At 42.8% G+C, this 27,168-nt stretch overlaps 1 protein-coding gene across 1 annotated transcript in view; it reads left to right on the top strand.

Moving 5' to 3' along the window:
- Positions 1-27,168, top strand: part of LOC137544945 (uncharacterized) — a 648,464-nt gene that overhangs the window by 311,222 nt on the left and 310,074 nt on the right. Inside the window, exons 65-71 of the mRNA XM_068266042.1 lie at positions 1,951-2,193; positions 3,661-3,807; positions 9,226-9,410; positions 14,202-14,752; positions 16,034-16,206; positions 16,305-16,463; positions 26,150-26,365. Coding sequence (XP_068122143.1) covers positions 1,951-2,193; positions 3,661-3,807; positions 9,226-9,410; positions 14,202-14,752; positions 16,034-16,206; positions 16,305-16,463; positions 26,150-26,365 — 1,674 coding nt within the window. The remainder of the gene's footprint in view (positions 1-1,950; positions 2,194-3,660; positions 3,808-9,225; positions 9,411-14,201; positions 14,753-16,033; positions 16,207-16,304; positions 16,464-26,149; positions 26,366-27,168) is intronic.

The raw sequence follows: 27,168 nt of genomic DNA on the forward strand, positions 1-27,168 counted from the left end.
ATTGTACAGTCTTAACACATCTATGTAAAGGTGTACAAAGCACACTAAAACATGGCCCAGAGTTTCAGCACCACTATAGGAAAACTCAATCTTTATTTATATGAGAAAAATTAATCATTGACAGGAAATGATTATAAACACATAAAAATGAGTATATCTGTTTACCACCCGCCAACACAGCGTACCCAATTATTCAGTGATTGCTAGTAACCAGACAGTTCCCTTCCGGAACCCTATATGGTTAGAAATTCAGCTTTCAGCAAAGTGATACGTGCATATAAATAGACTTCTGAATAACAAAAAGGTGCTCTCTCGTTATACAAGTATAGTGAAAAGACAAAGTGCTTCGCAATATAAATCTTGCAAATAAAGTACATTCGTAATGCATAAGTATAAGACAATAAGTTGCTTTGAGGATGTCTAATTCTTAAATTGATGTACAATTAAATATCATGGGATCAGAACATAATTAAAGTGCTATGTGCAATTTATTTTGTAATCTGTGCAACTACCTGTAAAAACTAGAGATGGCTCGAACGGTTCGCCGGCGAACGGTTCCCGGCGAACTTCGGTGGTACGCATTCGCGGAGAACCGCAAACTTTTCCGGAAGTTTGATTCGCCCCATAGTGCATCATTAGGGTCAACTTTGACCCTCTACATTACAGTCAGCAGGCACATTGTAGCCAATCAGGCTACACTCCCTCCTGGAGCCACTCCCCCCCTTATAAAAGGCAGGCAGCATCAGGCATTGGACTCACTTGTGTGCCTGCAGTAATTAGAGAAGGGAGAGCTGCTGTGCAGAGACCTATAGGGAAAGCTTAGTTAGGATCTTGTAGGCTTCTTAGCTTGCTCCTTGCTGATTGTTATTGCTAAAAAAAAGCACCCCTCAACAGCTCTTTTGAGAGCTAATCTTGTTCTTGTGATCTTTTTTTTTGTGTGTGTGTGGCCCACTTGCATTATATACAGCCCTGTCAGTCAGTCGCAGCTGGCCTTTGGCCCCTTAATTTTTGGCCTCTAGAGCTTTCTGAGAGCTTTTTTAAAAAATACTCCCATTGACTTAAATTAAAATTGCAGTAAAACCATGGTAAAATCGCGATCATGGTAAAGTCGTGTGATTTTACCTCAATCGTGATTTTACAGCGATTTTAATGTAAGTCAATGAGAGCGTTTCTTACAAAGCTCTCGGAAAGCTCTGGAGGCCAAAAACTGCTCAGAAAAGCGCTTATAGAGTGTCTGAGCCCTAAGTGTCTTCCTTCCTGAGGTCAGTTTGACTTAGGAAGAACTGGCCAATGAACGCCTACCTACATAGAACAGGATTTAAATATCTCATCTCTGATTATCCATAACTGTTACTGCCCATGTGTATCTGGGCAGCACTAATAAGATGTGTCCAAGCACATTTTTGTGCTGTCTGAGCCAGTAAATCAGTCTGGTAAAAAATAGCCAGCCATTTGCTTTGGATAGTCAATCGGCTTCATCATACCGTTCCTTCATTGGGTAGAAAGCGGGGCAGCTGACATGGGAACTGCAAATCTGAAATAGGAAGCAATCCATCCACTAACTGACTGTGAAAGTACTGCAGGGCTGTTTAAATCACAAGACTGTCTGGGTAAAATAGCAAATCTCTGACAGGTATAATAATTCAGCTTTACGTATGGATGTCATAACATGTTATCAGTTTATGAGTTATTTACAGGAATTTGCAGTATTATAAACAGTGTTTCTGTTTTACAAAAGCCGAACTGGCAAATTGAATATACTGTAGTTAGAAATCTGACAGAGGATGCAAACACATCATAGTGTGCCATGGTAGTGGTATACTTCACACTGTGTCAAAAGTGATAATGTAGAGAATTCAAATACCTTTACAGCTGTTCATGCTGATGACATGTGCTAATATGTGTTATAGCTATAGGTGGCACTGATTTAATTAGTACATTTTCCTTTAGGCTACAGTAAATCTGCTGTGCCGGTTGTCCCGCGATCTCTGGAGTCCTCAGGGAAGTGCGCACATGTTACTATGTGGAGCAGGCTGTCCACGATCAAGCATCACTATGGCTCGACTTGCTGCACACCTGTCTGGATTCACTGTGGTCCAGTTTGGATCTCATACAAAAATAGAGAATGAAGAGGAGCGGTTTCGAATGTTGAAGTCTCAGCTCGTTGACAGCTATGTAAAAGCTGGATTGAAGGTACGTGTTCCTGATTTTCTGAGTCAGTTCATAATTCTTCTTCTCCTTCCTTTGTCGGAAGATCAGAATCAGAATTTATTTCGCCAAGTACAATGTGAGTTGTACCCGGAATTGCTTTTAGCACAACAGGGTCGGTGATGATACAGTAGATATACAGTATACAATGCATACAGACACATCAGTAGATACATACAGTAAGTACAATGTATATACAGAGCATAGAGTATAAGGCATCCATAAAAGATTGGCCCAGTAGAAAGAACCCAGGGGAAATCCACTGCCGATAAATTGAATCAGATACCCCCCAGTCTATCCTGGGAAAGAGAGAGAGAGAGAGAGGAGAGGAAAGGTAGAGAGGAAAGATAGAGAGAGAAAGTGAAAGAACAGTGGCATGTGTCTGTCATAACCATGTTCTTACCCATTTATAGGATGAATTAGGATGAGTGGTAGCAAAAGCCAACTTAAAGGAAACCTGAGATGACGTGTGTGGAACAATTTATTCCTACCTGGGGCTTCCTCCAGCCCCATAAGGTGCTTGGGCTCCCTCAATGTCATCTCTGGTCAATCCGTTTTCTCAGAAGACCTACCAGTAATAAGTCCGGCCCCGCTCTCCTGTTCATGCACGCCTCAGCTGTGCATGCACCCCCATTGCGCTCCTGCAACCTGGAGCAGTCTGCACTTGCGCAGTAGTACTGCACAGGTGCAGAATGCTCCTGGGCAAAGGACCTCAACGGGGTGCGTGCTGCCGAGCCACGCATGTGCTGCAGACCTCAACTGGCGGTGACTGACCTAATTCCCGGGAGGATTTCAGAGAGAATGGAGCGGCTGGTGAGGATGGCGAGGGACTCCAAGCACTTCATGGAGCTGGAAGAAGCCCCAGGTAAGTATAAATTGACCCATTTGTGGGTGCTCTTTAGCAGTACAGATGACTTTTGCATGTGCTGTTCATTGTGTACTTGTACTAGAAAATATATGCCCATTGGGTATTGCGCAAGTTGCAAGATAGGTATAAAATGGAGTAGCATGTTCAAATGTCTCTATATGTGTGTTAGCATCTGTTGTAGATAACGTTGGTTTAAGTGTAAATATTATCACTTGTATATTCCTATGGGATTTAAAGCACTTGAGAGCTTCAGTCACCAAGGGCACGCACACCAGGCCACCCTGGAGGACTCGACCAAACTGGTGTTGGTTCTAGCAAGGATTCTAACCCTGGTTTCCAGCATCAAAGGTGATGTCTTTCTAGGGTAGTTGTCCAAGGGAAATATTAGCAAGCAGTCATCCTACAGGTCTATAGCGTGGAATGAGTTTTAATATGTAGGGTAGTATATTTATCTTCTTTCATTTTGATGTTAATGTTGGAAGAAACAAAACTGGTTAATGGTAGGTTTATTACTTCCTAACATGTTGCATACCTTATGCCTTATGCCATATATTTATGAAAGTATTTTTTTTAATTTTTTTTAGGGTCAAAGAACTATGCTTTTATTCACAGAAGAAGACATTGATTCAACATCACTGGTCTACATAACTGAATCTGTTGTCTTTGGATCAGTATCTCATCTGTTTACATTAGAACAACAAGCAACCATAGCCAATGCTATGAGAAGTGAGGTATGGTTAGAAATGCAGACAATCTGGCATCTATACTGTATACACATGACATATTAAAATTAAAAACACTATAAGGAGAACTAGAGAAACATAGTCAATAGAACGTTTAGACTGGTAGGTGTCTGAATGCAATCTAATGCACAAACTAATTATTTTCAGGATTCTCAGGCAGATGACCCTCATATGTGGACATCCACCATGCTAATTGCAGAAGAGATTTAATTCAACTGTCTAGGCACATTTGACTTGACAGTTTTTGAACCAATATTTGTAACGACAGCTCAATATAATTATTAGTTATTGAGCACACAAAGAAAAAGTTTCTCAGCACTCGGCAGTTTAGGGTGAAGGATTATGCCAAACCCAGCTCTATAAACATCAATAAAGTCCCATCTGTGTGCACAGGTGGCTTGTGGGTTGTGCAAGATGACGTGCAGGCGGTATTGTATTGTACAAATACACAATGAGAAAGCCCGGGCACTGTCTCTCCATCTGCTTTAATTCCCATAAAACATTGCCAACATTATTACAAAGACATATCGAGCATAATACATATAATCAAACCTGGTGCTGTTGTGGGTGCAGAGATGGATGAGGGTGGGGTAAGGTTTTTATCTGATGGAACAGAAATTAGAATCAGTGTTGCCATGGTGACATTCCAAAATATGACTTATGTATTTTGACGATATGTTGTAATGGGCATATGTTTACATAAGGTTTCTACAGTATATGCCGCTGTACAAACCGATTCCCCGCCCTCTCACCCTTAACCTCTTTCAACACCGGCCCTTGGGCCAGTGGTATGCGTGATGGGCGGAGCCTGCGGGTCTCAACTCGCTCAAACACAACGCCATTTGCCCAGGACAAGCACATGAGCAAGCGATGCACTAGAGCGAAACGGCTGTTGTGCCGTCCTATCACCCCCTGGTCACCCCACCCTCGTCCATCTCTGCACCTACAATGGCACCAGGTTTGATTATATGTATCATGCTGGATATGTCTTTATAATAGTGATGGCAATGTTTTATGGGAATTAAAGCAGACGGAGAGATAGTGGCGGGCTTTCTCTTTGTGTATTTGTATAATTATTCATTATATAGAGCATTATACAGTTCAGCTCCAATTTCTATGATTGTTAAAAGCAGGCACTTGACTACTTAAAAGTATGGGATATTAGATGATAATGATTGCATTATGCAGAACCTATTCTAATGCATTTTCACCTTTTTTTTTTGTCCTTATATGGGATTCATGTAGGACAATTTTATTACTAACAGCAATTTCATGAAAAACATCCTATCTATAATAATATTTTCCAAGGTGGTGGCTGTGCTGTATGTCTGTACATTCTTCCATTCTGCACACACTTATCTCCTGTTTCACCTGCTCTGATTAGCCATGACACTGTGTCTGCCTGCACATGCCTCCCTACTCTACTCGCTGTGTTTGATCATGGCATTGATTGGATGGAATGGGATAACAAACACTTATGTGAGGTGGGATGGCACGTGCACTCTTTTTCCCCACGCAGTGTAGCACACACCACCAGCTAGTACTGATATAATATTTGGGCTTAGCGACTCAGCACCTAAGTCTTGTACTGTGTTATAAAGTATACCAGAGGGAATTTACCTGACAGAGTGCCTCATTTCAGCAAGTGACTGGTACAGAATAGAAGAAAACACTAGGGAGGACCGCTCACAACAAACCCAGGACAGAGCCAGGACCAAGACAGCCAATCCAGTAATACACAGTGACGAAAAGATGCCCGCATGATGTCCTTAAGATCAAGATCCTTTATTATGGACGTATCCAAGTGTATTCACACATCATAGCTATGATTAAGAAAAAAATATAAAAAAAATACATATATCCAGGCACATCGCCTCTAGTTAGGACATTAAATAAGTTATTAAGGAAAGGGAGGTGCTGAAGGGGGTGTGGCTAGAAAACAGCAAAAATCTATTAACCCTTCGCACTCTCGCATGCTATAATAGCTATGATTAAGGACCAACTGGTCCGAAACATGTCAGCTGGTGATGTGTCAATATACTTGAATATGTCCATAATAAGGATCTTGATCTTAAGGACATTGTGCGGGCATCTTTTCGTCACTGGTACAGAATAGATGATAAAATTGTTAGTGTGTGTGCATGTGTGTGTTTGTGTTACAGCAAGTAGAGATGTGGGAACAGGGGACTTTAGCAGACATGCAGTAAGTGTTTCAGACTGTGACATTTTAATTAGTACAATAGATTCTCTCATTCATCTTTAAATAAATTGAAGTGTAACTACTTTTCCCAAAGTGATATGTAACTTTTCATTTCACGCTGCCGAGAGAGATATGTTATCCCTGCATCTTCTATTTTGGCGGAGTTACACTGATTATTCAATACTACAGCATCTGTTTAACTCTTTATAGAGTTTGCCTAGAGCTCTTTTTAATGTGTGTTACCTGTACTAGCTCCACTTCAAGAAAGTGTGAAGTGTTATGTGCCTTTATTGACCTCACAGTTTTACGTCTACATACAGTAGTTCTTTGCACTTCATATATAATCTGTTGGTATGTTCTTCGTGTGATATCATGTTTTTCCTTCCACAGAATAAAAAAAGGACAACAAAAAATGAATTACAATGTGAACAAGCTGCCCCAAACTACACAATCACATCAAATAATTCCAAAACTGTCAGTGTAATAAAATAACAATTTTATTTCAGGTCCAGGTGTTCATGTGTGATAGTAGAAGAAATTGATTGCTGGGTGGCTGCATAGTAAGAGAAGGTGTCTAGTGTAATATAACTAACACATGAAAAGCCAAGTATCTTCAGCAGAAAATTCCAATGGCTGTACACAGTCCACAAAACTGTTTTGTTTTTGCAACTGTTTTCTACATGGCCCGTGGCCATACAGAGGATGTTGGTTATCTATAATATATTGATTCCTCTCAGCCTTGCTCACAACTTTACGATGGATGTCAGTTGGAGCTATTGCTGCCAGTATTTACAGTTCTTGGTTGTTTTAAGGTTATAATCAGGCATATACTGTATATGTGCAGGACAAATCTTATGCTCATGTGCCAACCTCTCCCACACTGGGCAGTCATACTTAATATTTGCGTTGCAGAGAGCAAGTCCCTTTGCATGCGTCTTGCTTGAAATAAGTTCCAGTGACTGTTAGCCAGCTTGTGCAGTATGTTGTTTTATGTGCTGGCTTTGGCTCTCAGCTTTATATTTAATGTGAATTTTGTACGTTAGTGGGCTGTCTAGAGTATTGTCCAACCAGACAGGATTTTGGGCAGTGTTTAAATTTTACTTTATTTCTGCTTATGTCAAGTTTATTACCAGAAATCTGGGTTCTCAGACTCCTTAGCAGTGTCTTCTTATTGATTAAATACTTAGGATGAATAGTCATTCCAAAACCATTTGCATACACAAAACTCTGAATTTTGGGTGAACTGGTTGATATTTGCTTTACATTTAATAAAAAGTAAGTGGGCCTAGATGATTCATTTTGATAAACCATTATGCTGGTTTGTGCCAATTTCTCACCTTTCTTTGTAGGTCAGCAGTAGTACTTTGTCAGCTGATCTTTAAAATCTGATTTTTATGTCTTACAGTATGGTATGCGGCTCTGAGGTCTAGAAAGACTACCCATGCAGCAAGCTGTTTTTTTTTTTGTTACCATTTCCACTTTTCTGGGTGATGTTTGCTGAGGACTTGAGCAATGCAGGACTTTCCTGGACTTAAAGAGGAACTTAAGCCTAAACAAACATACTGTCATTAAGTTACATTAGTTATGTTAAATAAAATAGTTAGGTAATACAATCTCTTACCCACCCTATTTTAAAAGAACAGGCAAAGGTTTGATTTCATGAGAGTAGACATCTTTTTGGTTGAAAGGAGGTGACACGGAGCATGAGACATAGTTCCAACTGTCCTGTGTGCTCAGGGCCGGCCCTAGACTTTTTGCCGCCTGAGGCAAAAAAAATTTTTCCACCGCCCCCCCCCCCCCCCGGTGGGGTGGGGGGGGGGGCGCTCTGGGGGGCCGCCGAGCTGGAGGGGTAGCTGGCAGGACGGGGGGTATTGGGCCTAGCGGCGGGGAGGGGGTCGTACCCCCCCCTCCCTCGCCTTGGTCCCCCGAACTGCGCTCCCCTCCAGCCTTACATAGAAGAAGCAGCCGCTATTTGTAAGACGCACGGGCGAGGAGGACTCACCTCTTCCCAGCGTGCGCTCCACTGACATCACTTCCTGCAGCGTTGCAGGAAGTGACGTCAGTGGAGCGCACGCTGGATCGAGGAAGAGGTGAGTCCTCCCCGCCCGTGCCTCTTACAAATAGCGGCTGCTTCTATGTAAGGCTGGAGGGGAGCGGAGGACGGGGGACCCAGGCGAGGGAGGGGGGGGGGTCCGACCCCCCCTCCCCGCCGCTAGGCCCAATACCCCCGTCCTGCCAGCTACCCCTCCAGCTCGGCGGCCGGCTCCCCGCACGGACAGGCGGATGCCGCCCCTAGAAATTTGCCGCCTGAGGCAAAAGTTTCACCCCGCCTCATGAGCGGACCGGCCCTGTGTGTGCTGATCACCCTTCCCAGTTGCTAGGCAACGTGAATAACAACATAGGAAATCCCATCATGCTTTGCACAGCATCAGGGGAAAAATGCCCGGGCAGTTTTCTTTGATGGGGTGGAGCTTAGCTTTTGTGCAGCTAAAAAAAAGGCTTAGGTAAGAAAAACAAAGTTCTAAAGCTGTGAAACTGTTAAAGAAACACCAAGCCTTTTCAGTGCCGCCGAGTAGATTTTTAGTCTGGAAGTTCACTCTAAGCTTTCCTGTTGAGGTAGCAACCTCGGCCTAGTGATTGGCTAAAGGTGATGGAGGATGATGACCTGTTCAATATCTTGTAGAGAGGGCATAAAATAAAGGCTGGGTGAAAGTTTTTCATTTATGTTAGTTCCTTGCCAGGCTTCAGCAGCTTGGTCTTAATATGGTGTTACTATGACTTTGGAATGTTATGTATTTGTTAATAATTGCACCAGTGCATCAAAGATCAAGACAAAGTAAACACCCTTGCAGCAGTTGAGCCAAGCCAGTTCAACTTCCAGAGAAAGACTACAGGGGTGGAAAAAAATGTTTTAACAATGTAGACATTAATACGTTGAGAAATGTTTGGGGATCATTTTCATTTATCAAGGAAGTCCCTGATTAATTAATTAACAATATACATTAACTAGTCATTAATTAACTGAAGTTTAGCGATCACCAGCCAGAAAATATTGCTAAAACTATTCTATTGTTTTCTACAAGTATAATTTTCCATTTAAATTGTATTAAACTATTTCTTTACACATTTTTTTAACATATAAATGTCCTCACAGCTGTTGTCATATTTTCCTCTAATTGAGCTTATTTTCCCCAAATATTTTTCAGGTAACTAATGCTGGGCTCACATATTCCAAAGAGAATGCATGGACTCTATTCTTGCAGGCTGTGCAGCAAAACATTCGCTGGTGTCTTATCCGTAGCGATACAGGATCTGCATTTTATAAGTGGTGCCATCAATTTACATCGCTTTTTAATGCACTAAATGTTTATTACATTCCCCATTGGTCGCGGTAAGTCATTTGTAGAGCGCAGCATGTTTATCTTGTAACAGAAGAATAAAGCAGCTCCTTCTTTAAAATATTTGGCTATGTGTAGATAAAATTCTTGTTAATTCAGATATATTAGCTTATTTCTGAATTCCAAACACTGTGTCTATGAATATCTATTCGTGCATTAAGGTCAGTTTCATGTCTCCATTGACATATTTGCTGATGCTGAACAGTAAAATGCAGGCCATTATGAAAATGTTATCCTGTCAGTACCATTTTGTTGGTCAGTGTACTGTACAGGAGGACTGAACATGTGGAAATTGGAAAATACATGTGACAGCTCCTCTTCTTGTTGCCAGGCTAAAACCATCTTTTCCTATTCTGTCAAAATATTGTACAGTTTGTCAGTTGTTATCACTCTTTTGTTTGTTCATTGCTTAGGTAAGAACTGCTGAATGTTGTATCTTAGACGCAACTGACTTTTTATATATTATGGTGGCTGGATAATGTAATAGTTAAGGGCTCTGCCTCTGACACAGGAGACCTGGGTTCGAATCTCGGCTCTGCCTGTTCAGTAAGCCAACTATTCAGTAGGAGACCTTGGGCAAGACTCCCTAACACTGCTACTGCCTTTAGAGTGCGTCCTAGTGGCTGCAGCCCTGGCGCTTTGAGTCGTCCAGGAGAAAAGCGCGATATAAGTGTTCTGTGTTTGTTTGTTTGTTTGTTTGTATAGATGGAGATGTGGAAATACTATTAAAGCTTGCATTGTTTTGTATGGCCATTCCATTATGGGAATGGGGAGTATGACATAAAAACAATACATGGCACTATGTTCTGGAATGTTATCTAATGAAGGCAGGCAGATCTAAATCACCAACCATGGCTCAGTCCTCCTGGCCTTATGAAGCATGTAAGAAAGTCAATAAAGGGTTCCTGCCCCTGCAGTAAATACAATTACTGCCACTATTGCTGCAATTAATGTTGTGGTCTATGGCAGTGCTCAAATTTCCGAGTGGCCATAGGCCTCCAAATTTCCTGCTTCCCTTTGTATCATCTTATGTTACCATTTACCCCTGAAAATAACTCAACACCACCCTTATTCTAATATTCTGAATAATTTGATCCAAGCAGTAGAGGATGAATGTGGCGTAATATATTTGATCTGTCTAAGAAATCTGTTTTAAATATAGTCTTGTGCTATGTCAGCTATCAATTGTAACAGAATGTTTAGAATCAGAATGATGTCAGACACAGATTCTCATCCGATTATTGATCATTTTTCTTAAAGCATATGAAATATATGTTCTGTTAAAAATTGGTCCCTCTGTTGATTTCAAACTAGATGTGGCTATAGGGACACCATATTTACTGATCAGTCAGGCAACATGCAAATATGCTTGTGTACAGCACTTTTTTATACCACTGATTATGATGTAGGAGAATGTTCATTTACTCTGGTAATGTACTTTCATGACGGACAGTTATTCCAGTTAGTCATTGTATACAAGTAAATAAAAAAAAAAAAAAAAAGTCATGCCAGACAAAATACGTCAGCTGTTGTAATGCCTTAGCAAACAGAACTGTTGCTCACAGTCTCACAAGAGCTTTGTTTTGTGCTCTAAACATAGAGAAAATGAGTGTTCAGACTCAAGCTTTTATTTAATTTAATAGCCAGAGGGAAATAAGAAAAATATACACACTGCATTCTCAATAAGTCTTCTCTCTCTCTCTCCCAAAATCCATCGACCAGACTAAATCCACAGGGAAAGCAGAAAGATTAAATTCAGAGTGGAGGCTGCAGCTGTGTTACCCTGGTTACCTGCCAATCTTTTACATAATTAATAAGTAAAATATTCTTTCAGGTCATGTGATTCACTGATTTAAAATAGATAAAAATGTAACTGATTTGCAGAATATGATTGCTCATTTCTTTTCTTCTTTCTCTTTTTTCTTCCTCGAGAAATAATGTAATGAATCAGTTCTTATCTCTAGTTTCACAGTAAGAAACATTGGTTGTGAGTCAGTCTATTTATTACGGACAAAATGGCAATGGAATTACTGAGCAAACCACCGAAAACATGCCTTCCAGTATTTCAGCAGTGTTGTGAGAGCATTACGCTGATTTTCCCCTGTAGAGGTTATCTGCTTGTACAGGGTTTTGAAGGACTTGCTGAGATACAGTTTTTAGGCTTTTTTTTCCCCTTTTTGTCGACACTGTATTTATATTAAACATTTTGGCATCTTTTCACAATTTTCTATGGTCTTCTCACCCCTATAGTAGTGTCATTGTTGGAAAAAATAGACCTTTTATTACTAAATATAATGCATTACACCATCTTTTTATTTTAGGAATTTTTAATATGTGCCATTTTTTAACCTACAACACTATGAGCCATGAGAACAGTAAATGTATGGGTTTTCTGCATCATTATCATTATGTAATATGTGGTAGGCAATCCTGGAGAGATGGAGATTTATTTGAAAATAACAGAGGAGACCAAAGATCATTGGATGAGGCAGGGTGTGAAATTTGTCATTTTTTGAAAGGGATGTGACATAGATTCAAGTGGGCCTGATTACAGAGCATGACAATACATAAAGAATTGCTTCAATCGACTACTCTAACAACTGCCAGTGTCCCTACAAACTCTCCATCTCTTTTGCACAGTCTAGTGGAGAAAGGGTTGCAGGTCCTGCCATCAAGCATCCTGAAGCACACTTCAGTGAACTTAAACCATTTAAGTAGTGCCCCAAGAAAAAGCTAGAAGCTTAATGTTCAAAGCAGAAATGCTCTAACCAAAAAACCTGTGCACATGTTGTGGTAACTAGAAATGAGTTGATTTATTTAGAAGCTTGAAAGTGCTCCAGGCCAATTTATTTTAGCATTTTTTTCATTTCTTATTTGTTCCATTTCTTTGCTTCTAATTACCACTGCTGTAATGTGTATTTATGGCCACTTGTCACGAGGGGTAAGTGTGAGACAATAGCAGAGGACTTTTGCGTTTAGTTTCTATATTTTCTGCTAGCAGAGAGACATCAAAGCATTTCAAGAATTTACAGCACAATAAGTTCTTCTGACTGAGGTCAAGGTGCATTTGTTCACATGTTCATCTCTTCATGTCATATCTGTGACGACTGCGTGCCACAACTCAGATGTCTGATCATTGTTGATCTGCGGAATCACCAATGATGCAGACGCTATACCCGATCATGTGTGATCCGCAGAATCACCAATAATACCAGTATAGCAAGACCAAGATCAGAGTGTGTAGTGTAGGCCCCTACAGAGAAGCAGGCTGGCACTAGCTAAACCTATCAAAGGCCAGGCCTCTACAGAAGTGCTGGCGAGGTACCCAAGGAACACAGGCCGTCCGAATAATAAAGTACAAACCCCAGCAAGCTGGGGACACTGAAACTGGAATACAATCTCCTGAGGAGCGGGTGATTCAGACAATACTGCAGGGTAGTGATAAACTGAAACACAAACAGAACTGCACTACAGAACTACTTCACCAGTGGAGCTGGTGAAGCCAGCACCTCACCAGTGGCGAGGGCCCACTGGTGAGTAGAGTAGTCTGACAGGCAAGGCTCGGCAACAGAGAGGTACGTATAGGTACAGAATCATGAGACAAGAGAGTAAACGGTAATCAGGCATAGGTACAGCAACAAGTAGGCAGATAGGCGAAAGTACAGGATCAGAAGGCAGGATCAGAGTCAGAGGTAATAGCCAAGAGTCATACACAGGAGATCAATACAGTAAACAATATCCTAGTCTGGGTGTGAACTCCTTGGCATCAACACCCGGGAACTAGTCTAACAGATAACAAGGGCCATAAAGCAATATCCTAGTCTAGGTGTGAAATCCTTAGTATCACCCCTGGGATCTGGTCTAACAACAAGACAGTAATGACACAGTAATGATACAGAATCCTAAGCTTGGGTGTGAGGTCCCTGGTCTTGACAGCCTGGAACTGATCTAAAGTATAATACAGTAATGACACAGTAATGATACAGAATCCTAAGCTTGGGTGTGAGGTCACTGGTCTCGACACCCTGGAACTGGTCTAATGTATAATACAGTAATGACACAGTAATCATACAGAATCCTAAGCTTGGGTGTGAGGTCCCTGGTCTCGACACCCTGGAACTGGTCTAAAGTATAACACAGTAATGATACAGAATCCTAAGCTTGGGTGTGAGGTCCCTGGTCTCGACACCCTGGAACTGGGCTAAAGTATAACACAGTAATGATACAGAATCCTAAGCTTGGGTGTGAGGTCCCTGGTCTCGACACCCTGGAACTGGTCTAAAGTATAACACAGTAATGATACAGGATGCTAAGCTAGGTCTGAGCGCTGACACACAAGCGTTCACGACAACAGACAGCGCCAGACTGAAGCCCAAAGGCTTAAGAAGCAAAGGAGACCTGACTGGCACGCCCCCTGCAGCCAGCCAATCCGGAGTGCCGTGAGTCTCCTCTGCCGTCAGCTGACCCGCAGGTCAGCTGACGATCCCTTCTCCACGCATAAAGGTCCTGTCTACGCGCGCACCCGCGCGAGACAGCGACCCTACAGGCAAATGTCAGTTCCGTCCCCGGCGTCCTAGACGCCGGAGAGACGGGCAGGGATCCAGAGGCAGAAGCGGTGGCGACGCCGTCCGCCGCGGCTGCGCTCATTACAATATCACTTATGGTCTATTTAATTGTTTTCTGTTCTATAATCTGTGCTTTTTTCTGCTCTATAATCTGTGCTTTTTGTTTTTTTTTAAATATCTTTAAAAGTGGTTTTATGCTGTCATTTCTTTTTTTTTTAGGGAATCTCTAATAGAGCATGCAGGTTACCACATTCAGGATTTAGATATGATGACCAAGCAAGAGAAGGAAAATGTGTGCCACCTTCTATCTTCCATGCACAATTCTATTATGAAATATGTGAAGTCCTCAGAAAGGACATATAGCAAGATCACCAATAAAACCTTTGAGAACTTCGCCCAGTGTTTTAGTGTTCTTATGAAAGATCAGTATGCATTAATAAAAAAGCAGCATGATCTTGCTAAAGAAGCACTTGTTCTTATTGAGAAAAGGCTTAAATCCTATGAAAAACTGACAGATGACCTCACTCATGAGCAATCTGTCCTTGAACAACACAAAAAGGGGACATTGAAAATATTACAGCAGATTGCACAAGACAAGGCTGTGGTGGAACAGAAAATCCATGCGGTGCATGAACAGTTACAAAAGATCAAGAAGTTTAGAACCCTTCTTCCTGAATATCAAGTTGCACTTGAGAAGGCTGAATACAAATGCTCTGCTATATTAGAAAATATTAAGGACCTAGTGCGAAACATGGACATAGTAGCTTTAGGTAGGTAACATTTATTTTGTATGTTGTGGTAACATCTGCTTTACTTCCACAGAAATGAATAACCAGTTAAACAGACAGCTTAACAAACATGGTGATGCTTCTTTGCAAATCAAGGTACCCTTGAAGGGTTATGGAAAATAAAAAGTTTGATACTTAGTTCAGTATAGAGAAGCCTCTGGATAGTAGAGAGGCTTCTCGTATCTTCTCACACCCCACCGTTCCAGCGAAGGGACCCTCTACACTAATTTGACTGGAGCAGTAAAATTAATGCTTTCTGGCCATGGACAAGTGTACCCATATTGGAAATCTTTTCAAAGACACCTGGGAAGAAGTTATTGGGCAAGCAGTGTGAGTCTTCCAAGTTTCCCATCTGATCTTTCCACTGTGCCCACCCCTTCCTCTGTCCACCCCATGGCAAATTTTAAAGGTGATCTTGTGAGCATTTGGCTATGCTAGAATGGATCTGATTTGCTGGTAATTCAAGATTGGCAATCATACATGCTCATACCTAACCCTCCTCTAGCATGAGGTGGGAATGAGTCCCTTGTCAAAAACCTTGCTGCCCTCTATCTGCACGCTTATCTAATCGCTGAAAGTTCAGAGTGATCAAATAAGCACCATTAATCTTTACACCATTGTGGCCATCTACCTAACAGGTTACTCCTGTCTCAAGATCTCATACCCATCATTAACGAGCACTGTACTTTTGCAAAAAGGGCAGGGCTGGCACTACCATATAGGAAAAGGGGGCAATCGCTCCAGGGCCCCAGAGCCTAAAGTGGCTCTCAAGATGTCTCCCCCCACTTAACTGTTTCTCCCTGGGGCCTCTGTAGAGTCTTTGGTAGAGTAGAGTCTCACCTGTGCTGGCGGGCAGGTGAGACACTATATTGCCAAAGACATTGCAGGAGTCCCAGAGAGCATAATTAAGTTGGGAGATGATTTGGGGGCAGGGACAGAAGCTGGTTTAGGGGCCCGGGAGGGAAATTTGGCTGCAACAAAGGGCCCCTAATGCCGCTTTTTGGTTGGGGGGGTTGTTTGTTGGGGAACCCCCAGGCTAATTTTGCCGATGGCCATAGGGAGGTACTATAAAGAGTTATAAGTAAATCACATGCTTGTGGAAAATGCCTTTGCTTATTGCCAACTATTAAAGCCGGGTGAGGATGGCATAGCTCTGCTGTAAAACCTCTTGCTTTTACTGATGGCTAACACGGTACAATACCCTACTGTAAGTAGCTGTGAAATTGCTTCAAAAGCATTTTTCATGCCTTGCTATTTTCACAGGAGAACTGCGAGTAATGCAGAAGCCAGATGTGGATATTGAAGAGCTTATGGCCTCTATCATTATAATTCTGAAGTCCCCAAACACTGATCTTACATGGGCAAAAGGAGCTAAGAGACAAATGGCCAATCTGGACCGATTCCTGAATGAGCTTACAATGTTTCATGCTACACAGGTGACATCTTTATTAACTATATAACTGGAATATATTCATCAATACCTAGGGAATAATGTTAGGGAATATCTGATATTAATGATTGTTACAATTTCCAGTTGCCACAGTCTACTTTGGAACTACTGGAAGCAAACATAAAGAAAATCCAATTTACACCTGAGAACATGGAGAGAAAAGCATCCGGTAATGTAGCAGCGGGGAGTCTCATGAGATGGCTGCAAGGGGCAGTTCAGTACTACAGAATTTTGTCTTCTAAGGTAATCCTTGAATGTGCATGAACAGTGCAGAGTGTAGAAACTGAGGCTGTGGTCATGCATATGACACATAAAAATGTGATGGGTGATTGCCCTGATTTTATTAAAGCGGACCTGAACGCAGAACCTCCTCTCTGCTCTAACAGATATTCAACAGCATAATAACCTTTAAAGAAAAACATTTCTTTGTTACAGCCGATACAAATCCTGCAATAAATCTGCAATGTGCCTACTTCCTGCTTTCATGGAAGCAGACATAGGGTTAACATCCTGTGTTTACAAATTAGCTGCTCTACTGAGGGAGCCAGCTGACACAGCTGAGAGATCAAATTACACTTGTAATTCGACACAGACGAGGGGGAATTAGACAGGCTAAATTCTCTAAATACATACAGGGTGCATTTCTATATGTTTTCCTTCTGTCCTGTTCAAGAGTTCAGGTCCACTTTAAGGAAACCCTGCAAAAATAAAGCTGACGATAATGTAAGATAAGTTGACTACAGCCAGTCACTAAGTTTTGTTGTGAACGGTCCAAGGTGAAAGAGTAACACATCAGTCAAACTATGCTATTATATGAAGTCAGCAGTGCATATGTAATTTAACACACAGTAATGAAGCCGTTTTGGTTAGTATAATCCAATATAAAGCCATAATACAGTGTTTATACTGTGTAATTATATGAAGTGTTGTATCACCTGCTTTCTGTGATGATTTGCTCAGCTGCCTGTGCAGGCAGCCAGCCTTTTGACCATTGTGTAGGTTTGCATGCTGCAGGACTCTGGAAAGAAGAGCTTCTGTCAGTTTTGCAGCTTGTGCTTGCAGAGGAATTTGCATACGTTGTCATGCAAATTGCCTGGCCACATTCATTGGAGGCGTGTACTATAAGTACTATGTCTTTCCCACAATGCTTCGCTGTTCATAAGGATTACGTCCTATGTAACACTCCTGGAGTCCTGGTGGGGTGTCAGCCTTGCTCTCTGTTTGAACATCAGCTTAGAGTAATTCCTGGATCTGCGCTAGGCAGATTTCCCTAGTGCAGTTAGGATTGTATTAGCTGCATTGCCTGTTCTGTCTTGTCTTGCCTGTTGCCATTGTCCTGTCCCTATGGTGGTCGACAGGAAATGGTTCTGATCTCTGTTCTTGGAGTATAGCTGGTGCAGCGGTTGCTACCAGCTATCTCTTCTGTTCTGTCTCCTGGGATCGCGCTAGCTACTTTTTGCTAGCGCTGGGGATCCTTCTGTTCTGTCTCCTGGGATCGCGCTAGCTACTTTTTGCTAGCGCTGGGGATCCTTCTGTTCTGTCTTCTGGGATCGCGCTACCTACTTTTCGCTAGCGCTGGGGATCCTTCTGTTCTGTCTTCTGGGATCGCGCTGGCCACTTTTCGCTAGCGCTGGGGATCCTTCTGTTCTGCTACTCTGTACCTGGATCGCGCTAGCCACTTTTCGCTAGTGCTGTGGATTCTATCTCTCACTTGTACCTGTTTTCGTGTGTCTGTCTTGTCTGCTACGCTTGCTGGAGGCTCGGTGAGGTAACCGTTAAGCAAGCGCTCGCGTCCTCTGTTTCATGTTTGTCTGTTAATGGTTAGTTAGGCGTGCTTGTCTCTATTGTGCTTATCACGTGGAGACCGCACATAACCGCGTGCACTGTTGCGAATGAGTGCGGTGTTCGCGGTTAGCTAGCGTTTGTTATTTTCCGTATCTCCTCATTGTTTTATTTGCTGTGCCTTTGCTACCCTCGTATTCTATTTTGATCTGCCTTGTGTCACGTCTGGCGATCGCACCTCTCGCGATCATGTTCCTATTTCATATCTGCTGTTGTGTGTGCGCGGTCGCGGGGTGGCGACTGGATTGGCGCACACACATACAACCTGTCCCTTTGCTCGTTCTCATTCGCAATCGGAGAAAGTTCCACAATCGTTACAGTATGACCAGCCCAACCCAAAACCCCAGTGTAGACGGAAATTCCGATTTGTACGATTTTGTCGAGTTTGGGTCCTGTGTCTTTAAGAGCTTTAAAAGGCTTAACTCAGAGACCAAGGCGGAATTTCTTTTTGAATGTGTGAGGTTTTGCCTGAATCCCACCTTTCAGATTTCTGATCCGTCCACGTCGGCTCTTCTGTTTGCCTATGTGCTCTTAAAAGACGATTTGTTCACCTGGGCATATAATCTGTTAAAAATCAATTCTTGGAATGGTAATCTGTATCAGTTGCTTGCAGTGATATTCTCTCACTGGTTTAAACTGCCTGGCTTACCACCTGCTCTGATTGAGTGTGTAGCTGCTGATAAGTCAGCTGATCTTTCCCTTCCATGCAAAACCTTTCAGTATGACAATCAGTTCAATGTGTCTGTTGCCACTTCAGGTTTTAAACAGCAGACATGCAAAGTGGCGAAAAAGAGAAAAACTAAAAACCGCAAGCATCGGAATAAAACACTCCCTATTGATGTTTGTAATGATGTTGTTCCGTCTCCGGCTTTTTTGCCCCAATCCAAAGCTTATGTGGATCCTGCTATAGGTAGGATCGCACACTACATTAAAGCAGTTAAAAAATCTGTTCTTTTTCCTGAACTCCAACCCTATGGAGATTATGTGGATACTGGCCTGTTTGAACCCCCATTTGCTTCCTGGGATGTTGGGGCCTTGCTGGAGGAATTCAATGTGGATTGGAAAGCCTTTTGCGATTTTTACATTGCAAAAAGCGAAGATGTCTTGAATGCTTGTCTTGACTCTATGTACCTTCTGATTGATTCCGATGAATGTGACAAGGATGATGTGGATCTGGTGATCTATGTATGGCAAACGATTTTGAATGAGTTGCACACACACCAACCAATTGATTCCAATAAAGAGACATCGTTGTCGGATGATTGTTCCTGCCTTTCTGGGGTAAAGCATGTGAGTCTTGACTTTGTGTAATCTGAAATGAATGAGTGTGCCGCTGTGGTTGATTCCTGTGCGAATCCTGAAGGATTCGCTCCTGACAGTGTGCAGTTTGAATTTGTGCGATCTGATGCCTGTTTCTCGGATGTTCCTGCAGATTGTGATCGGCATGAGTCTGCCGGTTTCCTCAAGGATGTGTGGGATCCTTAGTCATTTAGAAACAGATCTTTGAGTTCTTCCGTCTGTGACCCTGCTATGGGGAAAATTTCTCGACTATGCAGCGTCAAAAGTAAAATTATTATGCCTAATAAAGTTTATCCTGTTGATGTCGCCATTTCTTCTGCAAATGAGTCTCTGTCTCACCCTGTTCACACCTGTAAGGGCCCATTGCCTGGGGACAGTTGCTCCAGAATTTCGGTCCTAGATGCCTTGCAGTCTGCTCCGCAGATCGCGGAGGTTTGCGCTATAGAAGCGTCAGTTTCACTACCTAAAGTGAATTTTGATTCAAAGGTTTTGCGTTCTGATTCCTCGGATTCGACATTGTTAGCTGAATCTAAGAGTGAGACAGCGCTTCGGTTTTGCGAATCTGATGCTGAACCCTCTTTGCCTTATTCAGAGACGCTTTCTCTGAACCTGCCCTGTACCATGAATAAAAACATGTTTTCCTTTCACATTGACGTTTGTGAGCCCCTTTCTTACTCTGAGGGAAGTTCTGACTCTCCACCCTGTACTCTGGATGAGTCAATATTGCCTTGTACAATATCTCCTGCCCTGCCCCTAGAGGCTCGTCTAGGTATTGCTGCTATTTTTACCTGTTTTTCTGCAGTTTTGAAGTTACAAGCTAGTTTGACTGCCACACAGAATTCTGGGTACAGTGAGAATGAAGTTAGGGAGTCAGTGTGTGTTCCAGTAAATATACCTGTACATTCCCCTCATGATGATGAGATCCAGTCTCAGGTTATGGTGGAACCATTCCTGGGACATCTGCCCTGTCCACAAAATAAAGTTCCAGTTTTGCCCTGTAACATGGATAGTTCAGAATCCTTCCTAGAAAACTTGAAAAATGATGTTCCTGAGGTCTTGTTTGATGTTCTGGAGGTCCCCGAGTTCCTCCCAAAGGGTGCAGAACTTGTAGGAGATGTCACCTGTCCCCCAAGTCCTTCTGAGGTGTTGCCCTCTTCCGTAGGCATTGCTGCCTTGCTGGCTACCTTTTCAGCTCTGGTGGAGCTTCAGTCATGTGTAGTCAATGATGATATTGCAGTCACAGAAATTTCCGAATTTGAATCCGAGTCTTCTTTTGAAAGTCCAGTGCTTGAGACCAATGCTCGTGATGATTCTCTGCCCGGTCCTGGTTTTGGTTTCCTCGTGCCGGACTCTGAGGTTGGCAGTTCCCCGACATGTCCTGAGGTTTCTCCTGTGCTGGTGTACCCCAGTGTGCTCTGTGACCCAGAAAGCCCAAGTGTGCCTCGGTTACCAGCATACTCAGATGCTTCCTCGGTGGAGACATGTTCTGATTTAGCCTGCCTGCTTGCATGCCCAGAAGTGGTCCCTGAAAGTCTTGATCTTGATGGGTGTCCTCGTAATTCTGAATCCGGAATTGTCATTGGTTCCATGGGGGTTCTTGGTAATTCTCCATGTGAGCCTGGTGATTGTTCTGCCCTCTTGGGATCTCTGTGGAGCTTCAAAAGGTTCTCGGAGATTCCGGGAGAAATTTTGCTTGGTCCCCTGGATAAGATCAACGGTGGCTTTTGTGTTGTAAGGGACACTTCGAACAGGTATTGTGGCAGGTTTGGTATTTTCGGACGCTCCTTGGAAGGTGGTGGGTATTGTCTGGAGGTTGTCGATGGCTTCTTCTCTGGCGTTCACAGTCCTGATGGGTGTTATACTGAGACTGGTAGTACTGATGGGCATGTTTCGGTGGCTTCTGTTTCCGATGAGGTCGGTTCCGGGTGGACTGACTCTGGAATTGGACCTTGTCGTGTTGCCCCGACCTTCATGAGTCTTCAGTTTGAGTCTGTTGCTAATAGCAGTTTTGAGGGTCGTCTGGAATTCGACCCTGGAGGGGGGGGGGGGGTTACTGTGATGATTTGCTCAGCTGCCTGTGCAGGCAGCCAGCCTTTTGACCATTGTGTAGGTTTGCATGCTGCAGGACTCTGGAAAGAAGAGCTTCTGTCAGTTTTGCAGCTTGTGCTTGCAGAGGAATTTGCATACGTTGTCATGCAAATTGCCTGGCCACATTCATTGGAGGCGTGTACTATAAGTACTATGTCTTTCCCACAATGCTTCGCTGTTCATAAGGATTACGTCCTATGTAACACTCCTGGTGGGGTGTCAGCCTTGCTCTCTGTTTGAACATCAGCTTAGAGTAATTCCTGAATCTGCGCTAGGCAGATTTCCCTAGTGCAGTTAGGATTGTATTATCTGCATTGCCTGTTCTGTCTTGTCTTGCCTGTTGCCATTGTCCTGTCCCTATGGTGGTCGACAGGAAATGGTTCTGATCTCTGTTCTTGGAGTATAGCTGGTGCAGCGGTTGCTACCAGCTATCTCTTCTGTTCTGTCTCCTGGGATCGCGCTAGCTACTTTTTGCTAGCGCTGGGGATCCTTCTGTTCTGTCTCCTGGGATCGCGCTAGCTACTTTTCGCTAGCGCTGGGGATCTTTCTGTTCTGTCTTCTGGGATCACGCTGGCCACTTTTCGCTAGCGCTGGGGATCCTTCTGTTCTGCTACTCTGTACCTGGAACGCGCTAGCCACTTTTCGCTAGTGCTGTAGATCCTATCTCTCGCTTGTCCCTGTTTTCGTGTGTCTGTCTTGTCTGCTACGCTTGCTGGAGGCTCGGTGAGGTAACCGTTAAGCAAGCGCTCGCGTCCTCTGTTTCATGTTTGTCTGTTAATGGTTAGTTAGGCGTGCTTGTCTCTATTGTGCTTATCACGTGGAGACCGCGCATAACCGCGTGCACTGTTGCGAATGAGTGCGGTGTTCGCGGTTAGCTAGCGTTTGTTATTTTCCGTATCTCCTCATTGTTTTATTTGCTGTGCCTTTGCTACCCTCGTATTCTATTCTGATCTGCCTTGTGTCACGTCTGGCGATCGCACCTCTCGCGATCGCGTTCCTATTTCATATCTGCTGTTGTGTGTACGCGGTCGCGGGGTGGCGACTGGATTGGCGCACACACATACAACCTGTCCCTTTGCTCGTTCTCATTCGCAATCGCCTCTCTTGCGATTGTGTTCTGCGCTTCGTACAATTCCTGTCTGGCATTTGTGGAGGTACAGAGGATTGATTCCTCTGCACTCCCCAGCGCCATCTGCCGACAGGAATTTTCCCTCTACAGGTGCGTAGCACCTTTTGCTGGGTGCCTGCAATTACACGCTTGTGGAGGATTTCCGCCGTGTCAGCGCACGCGTTGTGCGCTGATCACGGAGAAAGTTCCACAATCGTTACAGTATGACCAGCCCAACCCAAAACCCCAGTGTAGACGGAAATTCCGATTTGTACGATTTTGTCGAGTTTGGGTCCTGTGTCTTTAAGAGCTTTAAAAGGCTTAATTCAGAGACCAAGGAATATCTTGTGTATAAAAGACAGAGCCTGTCATATCAAGCACTGTCTAAATCAGGGGTCCCCAAACGTTTTGGGTCGAGGGCCGGTTCAATATACTTCAGACTGCTGGGGGGCCGGAGTATACATAAAATGATGTAGAAGTCTTTGCGGGCCAGACAGTGAAGCATACCCAGGTGACAACCTGCCGTCCAATTGGACAGCAGTGTCACCTGATGGGGAATTTGATTGGAAACCAGCGAATTACTGCTTTCTGGATTCCAAGTGGATGGGTGGTGCCAGTACTGCTATTCTATATGCTATTCTATATGCGGACCACCAATATTTAAAGATGTAGCTGACCACATCTATTAATAATACATTTTGTGTGTGTGTGTGTGTGTGTGTGGGGGAGGGGGGGTGGTAAAAAAGCCTCAGGGCAACATTCGGCCCGCGGGCCTTGGTTTGAAGACCACTGGTCTAACTGATTCAGGATGGAGGGATAGTGGTCTTAGGGTTAATTACTTATCTGATGGGCTGTAATTCTTACACAGGAGATGCTCCACCCCCTCCTTGATAATGCAGTCACGATCATGTTTCCCAAGTCTTCTGCAGCTCTTTTGAAACCTCTGCCTGTGTTGCTGCAGCCCAGCCCTAGCTCACTAGCCATCAATTTGGCAGTAAAGGGCAAGAGGAAGAGGAAGAAATGCCTGTTCCTAAAGCCAGAGGTGGCATTTTGTAGGAGTGCCTTCCCTGCTAAGGACACCTCTTCCCCTATAAGCCTGCCAATAAGCTCCTTGTCAGTAGACTTGGGAGGAGGGGGGGCGGAGACTGGTGCCAAGGGGGCACAGAGGCATGGCATGGAGCAGGGGACATGCCCCGGGTCCCATTTTTGCCATTGGAATCCGCCTCAGGTACACTTTAAGCACAGTAAGAATAAATCAAAGGCAATCTGTAAGTCATCCTAACACTGTGCCATTAGCAAAACACTGGCATCCTTAGTATCTTTAATATTAGTAAACATGTATTCAGTACATGCACAGTTTATTGTCTTCATAGTTGGTACTTGAGCAAAGCAGACAATATTCTATATTTGTAATTTTTTACCATGCATAGCATTTTGGCTGTTTTTATATTAAAAAAGCTGATAAGAGTTCAGTTCTTGCTCTCTCTATTTAATTTTATTTTTTACATTAAATCATTTTTTGCACATTAAATCTAAACGTTTCAAATCTAGCTCCATGAAATATATTAGAAAATAATCAGATTCAGATAATTAATACCCATTTTACAACCAAAAGCACACATTCCTGAATCTATGTTCTTTTATGTGTTCAAAGCAAGCAATTTCAACTAATTTTTATCAAGGCCAAATGTCAATCATCAGATGAAATATATGTGAAATTTTAATTGCAAGATGTTCCGTGCAAATTTAATGAGTTAAATAAGAGATTTGAGAATTCCAGCATGCTCAGCTCATGCATAATGTTGACTTAAATTGGTTCTCTAGAGCTGCTGAGAATTGCATTTGTTGAATTTACACACTGATAGAGCAAATGTACTGGGCCCTGTGCGTTACGGTTATAAATCAGAATCACTTAACTTCCTTTGAGTGATCGCGGAAAAGTCTAATGGTTCAAAAAGCTGGCTTGAGGTGTAAGTGATTATTCGTCCGAGATTATTGAAATGCTGCTCAATATTCATAAATCATTGATCATTAATCCCTTAAGTAGCTGCTGTCAGCTATCTAAACAAATCTCTCTCTAGTTGACTAAGATTGGCAGACGGCATTTTTTTTTTTATTCTTAACTTAAAAAAATAGCGGCAGTCACAGACAGCTTGCTATGTAGAGCTGCCAGCTGTTCTGACCTGGACTTCCGCTGTGACTAGTTGTTGTAGACACAGTCACAGATACAAAGAAGCACTGTACACAGTCAGTAGCATTGTCAATCACATGAGCAGCAGGTTAACAGCTTTCCTATGTTCTGTAGCTTTGCTCCTGATAAACCCTGTCCATTTATTCTAACTGTATCTGGGTTAGTGCAGAATGTCACCAACTTATATATGCCGAGGAATTTGATACCTTTTTTTTCTAATTGTCAATCTTTGGAGCCAGCTAACAATGACAGCCTGTCCTGTTACCTTGATTTATGAACTCATAACTTCCTGTTTAGGTGCCAGTGCCATAGTCCATTTGCACATGAGTTCACTTCAATGGCATGTCCAAGTAAAGATTACAAAGAAAATTCCACAAGATTCTGTTTCATTCAAAACTAGCTCTAGCATTGCCCTGGGTAGATGAAAGCTGCCATATTGTCACTTTTTAAAAATACCACATGCCTGGCTGTTGTGCTGATCAAAAAAGGTACATCAAAAAAGGGGGTGTGGAAATGTTTGGCTCCAGGTAAAGCTGCTAGTAGAATATCGTCAATGTTACCGATATGCAACTGTTGGGCGTGGGATAATGTCGATAGTAGAAAATCAGTAATTTTACCAGTATTCTACTATGTCTTAACCTAACCTTCCCCTCTTACTCTACCCCTAACTATGCCTAACACTACCCCTTCACCCCCCACACCCCAGCTATCACTATTACTGCCAATGTGAGGTTTAGTGACATAATAGCAATTATCTGTGCCACAATAACTGCCACTACTACAGCTGCTATCTCCACTGACATTTTGTTGATACATTGACTGTTTTACTTCCTTGACTAAAAAACTCCTCACAAGTGTTGACAGCAGCACGTTAGTGGGATCCGTGGCCAAACTTTTGCATGTAAGACAATGAAAATGGATCCTCTGTGCCACACACCTATTTGTCAAGTTCTGGGTGACAGTTCATCATATGTTGGCAAGATCATTGGTACAATAATGGATGGGAGAAGAATTATGATGGAAAAGGGCAGACAGCATTCAGGATATCATTAGACAAGCAAGGAAAAGACAGGCAGCAATCAGGTGTAGAAGTAGACTATTCAAAGTCATGACACCCAGCAAGTAGATATTTACAAAACCAGGGATAAGTAATGGCGATTATTAAAATCATGGGTTTTGCCAGTCACATGATTCAATTAACACTTCCCTGTTGATTATTATCTGTCCTAGCAGTGCGAGAAGAAAATCCTTTGTATGTATATTTTTTATTATTATGAGTCCCCCCCCCCCCCCCCCCCCCGGTGATTGAATTAGTGGTTTTACGTACGGGGAGGTTCTGTTTCACTGCAAAAAATATCATTAAAAGTATTTTTTTTCCCCCTGAAAATCTTTATATTTTAGGTGAAGCCTTTGCAGAGTAGAGTGTCTGAAATGACAGTTGCTTTAGAAGATGCAGAGCAGAAAATGTCAACTTTGCAGCAGAGAAAGAAAGCTCTTCTTTCAAGACTGAGTGACCTGGAGAGAGGCTTCGAGGAGGCAACCATGCATAAAAACAAGCAACAGCACAGAACCACTGAAATATCCCACAAATTACATCAGGCGGCACATGTAGCACAGGTATGAGTTTTTATTACTTTTTTATGTTGTTCCAAACTGAGAAAACAGAGGAAAGAGTGATCCTGTATTTGTAGGATACATATGAATTGGATGTTTCTGTAGGGCAGTGTTTCTGACATCAGGGTTTTTGTTCGTTTCTGGAGCTATATGAAACACTGGACCATATTGTATTGTACTTGCCCAAAACAGGAAGTCTGTCTCTCCACTTTTCTCTTTCCATACTACAGGATACTTGGCTTGGCCAAGCTGGGTTTTAACGTATGCACCTTTATCCACATGACAGTGTTCCATGTTATCTAGTAATGCTTTATACTGCCAAATGTCCTCTAATTCTATAAGGAAAAGTTGGAGATTAGATAGTAAATACCTGTTAAATAATATCTTTCCTCAAGTGTCCAGGAGCACCACCAAGGCTCAAAGATCCAAAGTGCTGGTATGCCAAGGTCCTCACCCCAGTACCTAGGGGTCACAGCAAGTAGTATCACACAAAGGACCGGCACCACGCTAAATATCTATAGCTCCTTTAAGGCTTTATTAATGCAGACATGATAAGCAACAACAGACTGCTGTTTCGGCCTTCACCGGCCTTTGCCAAGTTGCTAAGTGATCATGATGATCACTTAGCAACTTGACAAAGGCCAGTGAAGGCCGAAACAGCAGTATGTTGTTGCTTATCATGTCTGCATTAATAAAGCCTTAAAGGAGCTATAGATATTCAGCGTGGTGCCGGTCCTTTGTGTGATGTTAAATAATATCTGTAAAGGTAAGTACACACACACAAATGTCGGTGTAACAATCTTACC

This window comes from Hyperolius riggenbachi, chromosome 2, assembly GCF_040937935.1.
Source record: "Hyperolius riggenbachi isolate aHypRig1 chromosome 2, aHypRig1.pri, whole genome shotgun sequence".
NCBI lineage: Eukaryota > Metazoa > Chordata > Amphibia > Anura > Hyperoliidae > Hyperolius > Hyperolius riggenbachi.